The following is a 14,384-nucleotide window of genomic DNA, read 5'->3' on the forward strand; positions in this document are numbered from 1 at the left end:
TTCCAGTTTCACAGATGACACATTAGCATTTGGCACCTTTTAGGACTGCCGCATTTCCCACGGTTCTTGAACGCGTCCCGTGGACCTGGTGGGTGTGTACAGTGTCATACCGGGGCTCGTGTAGAGCTGCACACCGCCTCCTCCTCCTGTCCACGCTGCTCTCCGCCCCTCCTACAGCCTGTTCTCCGTCCCAGTCCGTCCACAAATGCATCGAACCCTGGTCTGACTGGTCCTGCTGGGGTCTGCGCTTCTGGGGCTCGCGCTCGGATCTTCGTGGGGCTCGCGCTCGGATCTTCGTGGGGCTCGCGCTCGGCTCTTGTGCCTCTTAAACTGCACGCGCTGCTCTGCCATGGCCGTGTCCATGTCCCCTCAGTGTCTGGGGCTCATCATCCTGGCAGCTCTACTCCTCCAGACCATCGCGGTAGCTGTCAGCTTTATGTACTTCAACAAGGCACTCAACACGGTAAGAGCTATGTTTGTTCCATAAATGAAGTAAAAAGAAGTTTTAACACGGAAGGAGACTGTGAGTTTGTGTCCCAGTGGAAATGATGTCAAACTGTTTTCTGAAACTAGTCCACACCAGAACAGCTCTGCATGTCTCAGATGGAATGTTGGAATGAATATGACTGTAAAGCTGGGACTGTTTTGGTTCAAGTATCATTTGCTATTGAGTCATTTTGTGAGGTAGATATTTGTGGAATTTCTGCCTTTGGTGGGACACACACAGGGAATAAAGTTGGGAAAGTAGATGACTGAAAACAATCACAGGAAATTGGACAAGTTAGGGCTTATGGGATGTGACAGTTTAAAGCAGGGCTGTCACACATGTGGTTCAGGGGCCAAAACCGGCCCCCCAAAGTCTGTGAAATGCAAAAAATTACACTAAAAACATTAACAATCACGAGCATTAACCCTTTCATGTATGACTTATGAGAACCTTAATCAAGATTTTTTCCCTGAGTGTTTTCAGTCAACTTTAGGCATCAAAACAAAAAACAAAAAACGATGTGACTGAAATTTTTTAAGAACCTATTTTTCATGGAGTTACAAAAATATCCACTTAGCTGGACACTATTTAATTAATTAAATTTTTGAAGCAAAGAAACATGTATTTACTGATATACTGTGTGAAAACGATTAAGTAAAAAACATTTTTAATGCCGCTGATCTGATGTTTTCTCACATTTTATGCTAGTTTTTATTATTCACTCAAATAATATTAAAAAAAAAAAAACTTTTTTGTTTAAAAAACAAGCAAACTGTTTATTACAGTCTAAAAACAATTAGTAATTGCACCCATTTACACCCAGATATGTTAGTGCAGATCAGGTTTATCAAGAACAGGAAAGTGACAATAATGGTCTGAATGTCAGTGTACGGGATAGTGCATATGCATCCACTGTGTCAGCTGATATGGAACTAAAACAACAAAACCTGTGAATATACAAGAGAACAGCTGTAGAATAACTGTCCATTGTAGTGACCACTATGCATGAAAGGGTTAAAATCATTTTAGTTCAGGTTTAACATACAGAACAATTTAATCTCAAGTGGGTTGGACCAGTAAAATACTCATAATTATAATAATCTATAAATGACAGCAACTCTAAACTTTTTTTATTTTTCTTTTAGTGTAAAAAAGATGTGAATAACCTGAAATGTCTTAAGAGAAATAAGTGCAATTCTAACAATATTCTGCCTGTTACTAAATGTTTTGTGTATTTGTAGATCCACTGTGATCTGTAAATTGTATTGCACGTGTAAATGATCAACTGACACATCATATTCTTAAAACTGCACTTATTTTTCTTAAGAAATTTTAGGTTGTTCATGGTTGTACTTACATTTTTTAAAGGAAATTTTATAGATGTAAACACTTTCAGTATGTAATTATACTTTTTTCACTCTAAAACATAGAGGAAAAGTTTGGAGTTAACATTATTTATAGATTATGTTATTATTTGAGATCATATTGGGCTAATGTGGACTGTGAGCTAAAATGAGTTTGACTCCCTTGGCTTAAAGCGGCATATTTCACACTTCAACTGATAGATGTTATGATTGAGAGTCTCTGCTGAACGCCTTCATACATAGAAGTCAGTTACTACTTTGCACATGTGTGTCTTTTCCATCTTAACCTCACTGCAAATCTTTTACATGAGCAGAACAGTCCACACATGGAAGTCATAAACAGTCATGTCTTGCTCCAGTGTGTGTGGGATGTGTTAACAGGCAACTATTTTCATCATATCTTCACCATTATCAGCTGATTTTTTTTCATCACAGAATCAGTTAAGAACCAACTTTGAAGACACTTTTCACTGCAAATAAAGGTTTTGCATTAAAAACCATCATTAAAGTAAAGACATTTGCAGTATTTAATAAGTATTATTTAACAAACGTATTTAAAGTATGAAAAGTCAAAGTAAAGTGGCTCCTGTTGGTGTTTTATTATTATTTGTGATGTTTTTGGATTCATATATGAGCTGTATTCCTGTGTATGACAGTGACATCAGCAGAAAATCATAATCTTTCAATCCTAAAACCAAGTAAATCAGGGAAAAACATCATGTGAATTATTAGAATGGTAACAACAGGCGCCTAGATCCATATGTTACTGACTTAATAAAAATCAAGAAAAAAATACCTGTTATGTGTTTTCTATTTTACTAAGTACTAGGGATGTAACGATATGAAAATTTCACATCACGGTTATTGTGACCAAATTATCACAGTTATCATTATTATTGCGGTATTTATACTTATACACACACTGAAATAATGTAAGTTGTATTTTGAAAAAAGAAAAACAAAAAAAACAAACAAATAAAATAATAGGCACAATGTACTTTTTGTTGGCAGAAACATTCAAATATTAACATGTAAACATCAAACATGCAAATGTGCATTAAAGATGGCACCTTTTGACCATTGTTTGACCATTTTCCATATCAAGTTTGACTTGTTTTAGTTTCTTTTTCATAGATAGATAGATAGATAGATAGATAGATAGATAGATGCAAACAAACTTAAAAATGTTGAATATAAGCAACAAATGAACAAAATAAGGAACAAATTGGACAAAAATGCACAAACATAAGCAGCAAAATCAATGAAAGATGAACAAAAAATGAGATAAAATGAATAAAAACTGACCAAAATTGGCAAGAAAATGAATAAAAATAAATGTTAATAAGTCACACAATGATCCAGGAAATGTACAGTACTGTGACTTTTCAAAGTGCCGTAATCAAACACGGTTATCATGATAATTAGAATTTAAACGTTAATACTAACCGTCAGGAATTTTACCGCGGTTTATTATTATACTGGTAATCATTACATCCCTACTAAGTACAGTAGCATAAGGATGCCATGTTAGAAAACAATTTTAAGAAACGATCGGTTTATTATTAAAATGGGAAAGTATCTCAATGTACTGTAAAGTTACAGATTTATAGAATAATTTATCAGTAATCAAAAATGATGACACAGTGGACACATAGACCACAGAAAACATAGAAACCTCAACAAAAACTATACCTAAAATATAAAATAAATAGTAATGTTCAGTCTTTCTGTCTTCAGTCTTTCTGATGCTAATTTTGTATCTGAATTGGAGAGTCTCGTGGAAAAGAGTATTGCACCAGCTTGATAAGATATTTTTTGGGAAATATTACAAGCATACATTGAGAACTTGATTTTCCTGCTTGGGAAGGTTGAGTTATTATAGCCTAGTGTATAAATACCTATGTGGGTTTTTCTACATGTACATGTATGTGGCTCTTCAGTCTCTAACCAGTGGCTCCTAGTGACTTTGTTAAAAAAAAGCATATGGAAATGAATAACAGATATTTAGCCTTTTGTTGTAGATGTAACACCATGCTTATATTATCTATTTGTAAAAAAAAAAAAAAAATTACAGTGTATACAGAATAAAAGCATCAAGCAGTAATATAAGTTGTACACTGCATTAATAATTGTAATGAAATGCAAAGATAAAATCCCAAATAATCATGAATAGGTTCCCACTAATATCCTACTTCGTAAAATGTAGGAGAAGTCATATATGTTTTAGTGCAGGGGTCTCAAACTCATTATCTTTCAGGTTCCATATTCAGCCCGACTTGATCTGAAGTGGGCCGGACCAGTAAAATAATAACATAATAACCTATAAATAATGACAACTCCAAATTTTTGTCTTTGTTTTAGTGCAAAAAACCCCCCATAAAACTATGAAAATATTTATTTATAAACTATTCAAACAAAAAAGATGTGAATAACCCCCCCCAAAAAAACTGAAATTTCTTAAGAAAAATAAGTGCAATTTTAACAATATTATGCCTCAACTTATCATTTGTACATATGCATTATGGATCAGATCTACAAAGACACTAAACACTGAGGAACAGGCAGAAAATTGTTCAAATTGTGCTTAATTTTCTTTAGACATTTCAGGTTGTTCATATTTGTTCAGGTTACTCATGTTTTATTGTTACAGGATAGTTTGTAAATGTTAATATTTTCATAATTTAATGTTTTTTGCACTAAAACAAAGCCAAAAATTTGAAGTTGTCATTATTTATAGACATAATGTAATATTATTGTTTTTTCACATCAAACCCAGAAGAAAATCTGGAGTCATTCTATTTTGTCGGTTCTTCTGCTGTTATTATTTGGCTGTAGATCATATTGGTCTGTATGTGGAACCTGAACTAAAATGAGTTCCACAACCTTGACTGTGGAATTTTTGCACTTTGTAAATTCATCCCAGGGGCCGGATTGGAACCTTTGGCGGGACGCATTTGGCCACCAGGCTGCATGTTTGAGACCCCTGATTTAGTGACTCCTCAGAGATTTTTTCTTGCTCAGGTCAAAAATGGGTGTTTATATTGTAAGGCTGACGACTCTTCTATAAAACCATCATATGTTTGTAGCATCATGTGAGAATCCTGAGCCACATCTAAAAAGTATCTGAAACTTTTGCTGAGCTCAGAGAAGCCTTGAAGAGCCTTGTGACAGTGTATTTTACGTAGGTTAAAAAAGCAGCGAACGTTCTGAAGAACTTTTTCGGTTTTTCAGATATGTTCAACATCAACATATTTGGAGATGTGTGGTTTAATCTGAACAGGTATTTGCAAAATATTACTTAGCAAAAGTATTTAAAGTATGAAAAGTAAAAATAAAATGATCCCTGTTGGTGTTTTATTGTTGTATGTGATGTGTTAAAGCACTGTATTCCTGTGTGTGACAGTGACATCAGGTCATAGTCTTTCAATCAGGATAAAAATGTGTGGTTTTCACTGAACAGGAAGGGATAAAAAAAAAAAAAATCTCTTAACTAAAGCTGTCAGACAAATGTTTCGTCTGAGATGCAGTGGAGTAGAAGTCTAAAGTTGTAAATAAAATACAAATGTTTGAGTAAATGTCAGTACAGATATTTAGTTTCATTCCACAGTTATCTGATAGAGTGATCTCTCCTCTGTTTTTTACATTTCATTTGGACAGATGAGGGAGAGCTTTTCTCGGAGCAGCGTGTCTTGTCTGATGAACACGAATGTGCCCTCTGGGTTTGGAGACTCAACAGTGGAGGAGAAGACGGGCGACCCCTGCTGGCAGGTCACGCAACAGCTCCACCAACACATAGAGAAGGTCTGGGGTTCATTTTTGTGTCACTTCAATTTCTATACCCACAATAAATAAATATATTTAAGGAAAATCCCAGATCCTCAAGGCGTCTTGTGATTCTACCACTGGCAACCTCATTTAACATATTTTAGACCTGCTGAGAAAAGATACACTGTCCAGAATGTTATCATAAGATAGGCTTACATATAACACCAAATGGGGGTAATTGAATTATATGTGGGGGTGGTAGGACCTTGGGAAGGTTTTGGACATAACTTAAGCCTTAACTTAACCCTTTCATGCATGAATTATGAGAATCGTAATCAAGATTTTTTTTTTTCCTGAGTGTTTTTATTCCTCTTTAAGCATGAAAAAAACAATATGATTGAAAATTATCTCATGAACCTATTTTTCATGGGAGTTCCAAAAATGTCCACTCAGCTGGACACCGTGCGTTTAATTTTTTAAGCAAAGAAACATGTATTTACTGATATTCTGTGTGAAATCTATGAAATAAAAGCATTTTTAATGCTACTAATCTGATGTTTTCTCACATGTTAACATAATCTAATTCTAGTCACTACTCACTTCATGGAGATAATATGCAAAAAATAGGACCAATGGCCCTGTAGCTTACCGGCCAAATTAAAAGCTTTGGGAAATGTATCCAGATGCCATTTATTATCACCCAGTTCTGTATATTTATTATATTACAGAAATAGCCCATGTTTTGGTCATATTCCAATCAGATCTGTAAAAACTTCAAATTCCAACTTGATATCATTGATACTGATTTATTGGATCAATCCACTTCCTATCTGTTATAATGGGAAAATTTTTCAAAGTCACACCAAATCCAGAATCAGATCCGGATTGAAATAATTTCAATACCTTGTGTTGACATCATGATAAAGAAGCTGTGTACCAAGTTTTAAGTCAATCAGAACTGGAGTTTCGGAGAAGAAGACGATTGAAATTTTTTCCCCATAGGAGCCCATGTTAAATTTTCCATAAATTCCCGGATCCAGAAGAAGATCCTGATCAGCATGTGGACATTATGTTTTGGTCATCTCCCCATCAGGGCTGGACTGTAGAAATTTACACTGGATATCATTTATATTTACTGAGTTATTGCATCCATCCACTTCCTATCTCTTATAATGTGGAAATTTTTCAAAGTCGCACCAAATCCAGAATCAGATCTGGATCCAAATAATTTCACTAACTTTTGTTGACATCATCATTAAGAAGATGTATACCAAGTTTGAAGTCAATTGGAATTGTAGTTTTGGAGAAGATGACGATTGAAGTTTTTGTAACGGACGACAGACACCGACGCCGACGAACGCCGACGGACGCCGCATGACGACAATAGCTTACAGCCTTTCGGCCGGTAAGCTAAAAATACCCTTTTTGTTAAAAAAAACTCCTGTTAATTACAGTCTAATAACAATAACAAGCAATTGATTTACACTCAAACATGTTAGTGCAGATCAGGTTTATCAAAACAACAAAACCCATGGATATACAAGAGAAACACTTTGAACAGCTGTCCACTGTAGTGACCACTATGCATGAAAGGGTTAATCAGATTACCCAGCAAGCTAAATAATAAGTTTCAAACGACACTAACTTGTGTGCTTTTCTTTCAGACAATGGCTGACAGATTCCAGAAGGAGATATCGTCTGCTATGAGAAGTGAGAACAATGCCTACATTAACCCTCAGTTGATACTAAGGCATTAAAATGTGATTTTTTTTTTTTTTCCTGCTTCGTATGTCCTGTTCTGTGTGTCTTATGGACCTGTATTTCCACAGATGAGCTGACAGGAGTAATGCCTATCCTGAGCCCCGGGGTCCCAGGGGTCCCACTTCCTAAAGTTGCAGCCCATGTGACTGGTGTTGTATCGTCCACAGAACCTCCAGCACCAGAGGGTGAGGCTCATGTCATGTCATGTCATGTACAGAGGATGTATGACATGCTTTTTATGCACTTAAACGAGTTAGTTTTTTTGTGTATTTTTGTCATGGAATATGCACATAATTGACACCTGTAACAAATGAGTTGGGATTCTTGTAACGTCTAACACCTTCCCCCTACACCATACCAGAGCTGTTCAGAGCAAGAGGTGAGGAATGTGCTTCAGGGTATCCCAGGGTGCTCTGGAACGAACACCTTCATACCTACATGTCAGTCAGAACTTGCACATGTCTGCTTTAACCTTTTCACAATCCAGAGTTTATAAATGTGTCTGTAACACTTTATAATAAAGACACACTATGAAGCATGAGTTAAGCATTAACAAACACTGAATTCATTACTTATAAAGCATATTTCTGACATCAATACTCATTAGTATATGGTTTATCAGCAGTTATAAATGTTTTACTAATCATTCGTAATCATTCATCATTTAATCATGCAGTTTGTTTGATAATCCCATGTGCTGTGTCTTTCCTTTGTTAGAATAACTGAGACTTTTGTGAGTCTTTAGGCATTGCCAACCTTTAAATCTCATTTGTGAATGCTTTATATGATATAGATAGTCCACACTTTAGATGAGCTCACACCATATACTTAATTAATGGGTAGTAAGTGCTTTATAACCACCTGAAATAATGAATTCCTGTATTAAGAACTGTTTATCGGCTAAAATTTACTTAGGGGGTCAAATGAGTGGCCATTTCTGTCAAAAAAAAAACGTTGTCAGAAATGCATAGAACTGTGTTGAAATAATGCTAATCCATTTGTGCACAGACTACTGATATTATTTGACAGTGGAAGCTCTATTTTCATAAATATTGGATTTGGAATAGCACGTGTATGTGAAAACTTTTGCTGGTGGACGGACGTGACATTACCCATGATGCTCTGGTCAGTACCAGTACTTTATTAGGAATAAACTTATAGACTTCCTATTGATAATTCTCCTCTTCTTCATAAATGTTAGTATTGTGGATCTAAAACAATAACAGCTGACACAAAAACACAAAATGTGGCAGTGGACGGATGTGACATGGTTGTTGTGGATCCCATCATACTGATGCTCTGCAGCCATGTCACTGTTTACACTAATGATCCCTGTGTAAAAACTAGGATCACAATTATTTATTGTATAGTTTATCATCAGACTAAAGAGTAAATAACAATATAGAATTGTTATTTCTGTATAAAAATGCTTATTATTAGAAAACTGTTGATTTAAAAAGTGCCGTATGACATTCTTCATGTATGTATTGGTGTAACATAAGCAGGATGGATCAGCACCATACTCCATATTGAACCTGTAAAAATAAAACATGTGATATGTAGGAGAGAATCTGGGAAGAAAAACTGGGGAATCTAAAAGAATAGAATATTTGTTTTTCAGGTAAATTCAGTTCAAACATAACTTGGCCATTTGTGACCTGAAAATATAGCATTAATTGTGCTGAAATTGGACATTTTTGAGCTGAAAACATAGTTCATATGAGCATCAACATGTTGAACAGAACTGAAATCTTGTACGTTTGCAGAACTTGCACACAAAGTTCCTTTGGGGATTCACTTCTATTGATTTCTTATGCACAAAGACTGTCAAATAACATCAGTAGTCTGTGCACAAATGTATTAGCATTATTTCAACACAGTTCTATGCATTTCTTACAACTGTTTTTTTTTTTTTTTATATACAAAAATGGCCACTCATTTGACCCCCTAAGTAAATTTTAGCCGTTACATATTCTGTTCTTAATAGCTGGTTTTATTTGTCTCACTGCTTAAAAATCATGAGTGTCCTTGATTTGAATCCACAGAAAGAAATACACTAAATGTTCTGTAGTGCCAGTATTTAGCTGCGTGGGAATACATCTTATTAGAGGGAAACTTTTTTGCCAACTTCTGTCTTGTGAGCACATCTGTAAGTGTTGTTTACAGGCTATGAGGTTCTTTAACAGGTGTTTCTTATTTCAATAGCAGTAGTATTACAAACAGAGCGACAGCCTTAATCTTTGTGTATACCTTATGTATGTGTGTGTTGATGTGTGGCAGGCTCTCGGAACAGCAGGGGGTACCTGGGGGAGCGTATCAGAGCCTGGGAGGGCCACCGAGGTCTGTCCTTCCTGCAGAATATGGAGCTGAGAGGAGGGGATCTGCTAGTGCCCAGAGCAGGACTCTACTACATCTATGCTCAGACCTACTTCAGACTGCCTTCCACGGGGGATACAGAAGGGGACATGAAGGGGGAAATGGAGGAAGGAGCACAGCTTGTCCAGTATATTTACAAAAAGGTTAGGACTGAATAGTTTATTACCTCTGCCAGGAGGTATTGTGATCACTTTGCTTTGTGTGTTTGTTTGTTTGTTTGTCTGCATGTTTGTTTGTTTGTTTACAGGAAAACTATTCCAACCATCTTTACTAAATTGTACCCACAGATAGACCTCGGCCAGTGTTTTTCAACCTTGGGGTCGGGACCCCACGTGGGGTCGCCTGGAATTCAAATGAGGTTGCCTGAAATTTCTAGTAATTGATAAAAATAAAAAATAAAAAACTTACTAATAAAACATATATGGTTAGTTGACAGAGACAATCACAATACGTAAAAGACATGACAAACTGTGAGTCTGAAACTGCAGCACTGTGGTTCTCTTTATCTGATAAATGTTCATTGTGGTCGGTTTTAGATGCTGCAGCTCTTTCATAATTCATAGTTTGAGTTCTTGTTTGTTCAGTATTAATTGTCAGCCTTGTAAATCCAAACTGGATTGACTGTACATATCCTGACCAAGGAAAATCAAATTCTCCCTTTGTGCAGTAATCTACACCTGGATTTACTGCTTCTGTCCACAATAATATACATTATATAGACTACATGTTGTCTAAAATGAACGTTTATTTGCAACATAGTATAGCTAACTGTTACAAGATCAAAACCAAATTAAACTCCTAAGACCCAGGTCATGTCAGCAAAGTGCAATCTTTTTTTTTTTATTAAATAAGTGCCTATATTGGAAAGATCATGATGCAACAGTTTTTTCAGATGCTATTTTTTAAAATTTTTATGGAATGTCCTTTGTGGTGGACAGTTTTCTTTTCTTTTTTTTTTTTGTATAAAGTTGTGAAACTCTTGTCCACAATGGGTCGTAGAAGGTTGATTTTAGCAAAAAAAAAAAAAAAAGTCTCCGTTTTGAATGTCTGGGGTCACCAGAAATTTGTGATATTAAAATGGGGTCACAAGCCAAAAAAGGTTGGGAACCACTGGCCTAGGCCCTGGGACAAACCCATTAAATTTTGGGCCAAGTAGGCCAAAGTTCAAGGTCACAGCAAGGTCACAAAATCTACAATTTTCCTATCTCTCATCACTGAGCAATTTTCCAAAATTCATAAAAAATTCAAAACGACTAAGATTAGCCTCTAATTTGATCCACCCGTAGCTTAGAACAATATCTTGTATCTGGCACAAAATTGTCCACATCCACTGTGGAATGTGGACTCTGTGGACATTTCATTTCATCTGGGTTTGTCTGTCTGTCTGTCTGTCTGTTTGTCTGTGTGCAAGATAACTCAAAAAGTTATGGATGGATTTTGATGAAATTTTCAGGAAATGTTGATACTGGAACAAGGAACAAATGATTAAATTTTGGTGGTGATTGGCGGGGAACTGATATGCCTTGGCGGAGGTTTGCGCTCTCTGAGTGCTTTTCTAGTTATGATTATTATTTTTTATTTTATACTGTTTGTTTTTTTCACTATCCCTATCTTTATGCATGCACACTTTTTCTTGCACTTTATTCTGTTACTGCCTTGATTGTTGAATTTCCCCGTGTGGGATCAAAAAAGTATAATCTAATCTAATAATGTAATAATATTTTTTGGATCAATTCGAGTTAATTAATTGTGTCAGCTCTGCATATGTTTAATCTTTTTTGGTTTTGCATTGTAGATGAGTTCCTACACGGTGCCCATCCTGCTGATGAAATCGTCTCGGAGTACCTGTTGGCCCCGGGGTCAGGAGCCCGGCCTGTTCTCTTTGCATCAGGCTGGTACGGCGTTCCTGCAGCCCGCCGACCGCCTCTTCATCAGCGTGAGCAATGCAAGCGCCATGGAGATGGATGGGAGGGCCAGCTACTTTGGCGCCTTCCTGGTGGGCTAGGACTACAGCAGGAGTGGAGGAAATAAATGTGGCCCCAGAGGTCAGGGATCTGCCCGATGAACCTGTCTGAAGATACCAGACTGGAAGAAGTGTGAAGAGAAACATCTTCAGGAACATGGAGCTGTTGGTTCAGGCTACGATGGAAGACTCAGGATCCTCGAATGGAAAGAGTGACGGTCCGCTCCATGTGCATTTATACCTGCAGAAAACCACCGCTTGGTTCAGACTCTGTTCTTTTTAGGGATGGTGAACACATTTTGCAGTGCATGCCGTTTACTTCAGAACAATAGACACATATTAAATGTTGTGGGCTGTTTTGCTGCAGGTCAGTAATTGAGATGACAGTAGCATCGGACACTAAACTGTTTAACCCTTTCATGCATGACGTCCATATTTGTGGACACATAGTTGAAGTTCACTTTCCAAAGGGTTACAAGGCAATATTCTCCAAACCACAGTCTCTATAGACCCTAAGCAATACAATGAAAAAAGTATCATCTTATTTTTAGAATTTGGACTGGTCTGTGATCTCATACAGTTCACCTCCTAAGACCCAGCTGTGGGCTTTCTGTTCATGTATGTGGACAAGAGTTTCACTGCTTTATACATGAAGATAAATAAATAAATAAATAAAAAACTGTCCACCGCAAAGGACATTTCATATATACATATTAAAAAAAAAAAGCATCTGAAAAAACTGTTGCATCATGATGGCAATTATTTAATTAAAAAAAAAAAAAGCCAAAACTTGTATTCCTGGTTCTCAGGAGGGTAAATCTCTTCTTAATAAAACCATATTAAAACTAGAAGCACTCGGAGAGCGCAGACCTCCGCCAAGGCTGATCAGTGCCGCCCCCCCCCGCCCCCCCCCCCCGTGGGCCCCCCCACCCCCGATCACCACCAAAATTTAATCATTTCTTCCTTATCCCATTTCCAACAAACCCTGAAAATTTCATCCAAATCTGTCCATAACTTTTTGAGTAATGTTGCACACTAACGGACAGACAAACAAACAGACAGACAAAACAAACAAACAAACCCTGGCAAAAACATAACCTCCTTGGCGGAGGTAAAAATAAAAATAAAAATGCATTCCAACTTTAGCCTAATTTTGAATAATAAAATCAATCTAAAAAAAAAAAAAATCTAGATACTTATTTTCATAATTCATGCATGAAAGGGTTAAAAGGGTCATATTTTGCTAAATCCACTTTTATTAGTCTTTGGTTCATTTATTTGTGTAGTTGGGCCCAAGTATTTCAAAAAGTTTGAATTTGAACCCTCCAGGTGCTGCAAAGTTATCTTTATATTCATTCTGGCAAAAATCGAGTAGATTTCTACAACCCGTTTCAATTCCTTCTTAATTTGTTACATTTTAGAACTAGTTACGTAACAACATTTGCTCATATAAGGTCCAGACTTCAGACGAACATTTCTCCAGTACGCCATAATTGTTTTTCAGCAGCAGCGGTTGTAGTCCATACTGAAAATATGTCCAAACTTTCAGCCCATTACCTAAAATGTTCAGTTGTTAGTTGTGTTAACGAACCCAAGTGGCTGAACAGGACAGAGCAGCACAGCCAACAACCTGGAGAGGGCAGGGCCTGAAGTGGCTCATTTGCATTTAAAGGGCCAGCGCTCAAAACGACCTTTCTGGTGTCATTACTCAGAAATAGGGTTGAAGATGGACCTTTGGAGTTGAATTAATGAGGAATTCAGACCCAAGCAGAGCATTTACAGTTTATGTAGACCACAGGGAAATGTGTTAAAATGCATTTAAAAAGCAGGATATCACTCCTTTAAAATAAATGTGAAAACACCACAACACAAGGTTTTTATGTTAAGTAATGCGCATGCAATGGGGGGTGAACTACAGGGGGAAGTGGAGGGAATAAGAGGGCTTCTCTTAAAGGTCCAATTTGCAAGATTAAGGAGGAGCTAGTTGCAGAAATGGTGTGTAATCTTCCTAAATATGTCTTCTTTGGTGTATGATCAGCTGTTTTTGTTTCCGTCAATGAGTCATTTATATCTGTAAAGGGTAGGCTGTTCTTCATTCATATCCCTTTGACTAAAAAGCCCAGAGATAAACAAAACAAACACAGGTTCTAAAGAGCGAAGTGTTTTTTTCTTGCTGCCACTGTAGGTAGGGGTCAGAGTATATTCATTTCCCTGCAGCCTGCACCTTCACCACTAGATGGCGTTAAATATCATACACTGACCCTTTAATCAGAGGTGAGGCCCCATGAAACAGTGATTTGTGGGTTTACGTGTGCTGTTTTTTCATAAATCAGTGCATCACATTAGGCTGCTATTAATTTATGATCCAAACCTAATTCTTACTGGTAAATATATAATATATGGATCACATGAATAATATGTCTTTGTGATCACATTTTATAAACAAATATGAAATAACAAATATAATATTGATTTGATTTTCAGTCCAAATCATGTTTTTTTTTTTTTTTTTTTGCTGTTCCTCAGGTCAGAAACAGCAGACACAATTTTTACAAAATGCTTGATATCCTTTCTGCCTTTATAAAACAAAACAAAAACACATCTGTCTTTTTATTGAACAGACTTTCTGTCAGTAGTATCAAAGACATAAACCGTTTTTATTTCTCTG

The 14,384-nt window shown here is 36.5% G+C and overlaps 1 protein-coding gene across 1 annotated transcript; it reads left to right on the forward strand.

Annotated features, from left to right (window-relative positions):
* Positions 1–149: 149 nt before the first annotated feature.
* Positions 150–12,399, forward strand: LOC115413982 (tumor necrosis factor ligand superfamily member 10-like). The gene is made up of 6 exons (XM_030127139.1): positions 150–463; positions 5,509–5,652; positions 7,281–7,326; positions 7,446–7,562; positions 9,658–9,896; positions 11,549–12,399. Exons 1-6 carry the CDS (start codon positions 350–352, stop codon positions 11,756–11,758), a joined length of 870 nt encoding a protein of 289 aa, XP_029982999.1. The 5' UTR covers positions 150–349; the 3' UTR covers positions 11,759–12,399.
* The last annotated feature ends 1,985 nt before the right edge of the window (positions 12,400–14,384 follow it).

This window comes from Sphaeramia orbicularis, chromosome 22 (genome assembly GCF_902148855.1).
Source record: "Sphaeramia orbicularis chromosome 22, fSphaOr1.1, whole genome shotgun sequence".
NCBI lineage: Eukaryota > Metazoa > Chordata > Actinopteri > Kurtiformes > Apogonidae > Sphaeramia > Sphaeramia orbicularis.

What these genes read in the sequence shown, in the direction of transcription:
- LOC115413982 (XM_030127139.1), top strand. Translation starts at nt 350, where the DNA reads ATGGCCGTGTCCATGTCCCCTCAGTGTCTGGGGCTCATCATCCTGGCA. An exon ending in GATATCGTCTGCTATGAGAA is followed by an intron (nt 7,327 to 7,445) that starts GTGAGAACAATG and finishes GTATTTCCACAG; the next exon opens with ATGAGCTGACAGGAGTAATG. An exon ending in TCCAGTATATTTACAAAAAG is followed by an intron (nt 9,897 to 11,548) that starts GTTAGGACTGAA and finishes TTTGCATTGTAG; the next exon opens with ATGAGTTCCTACACGGTGCC.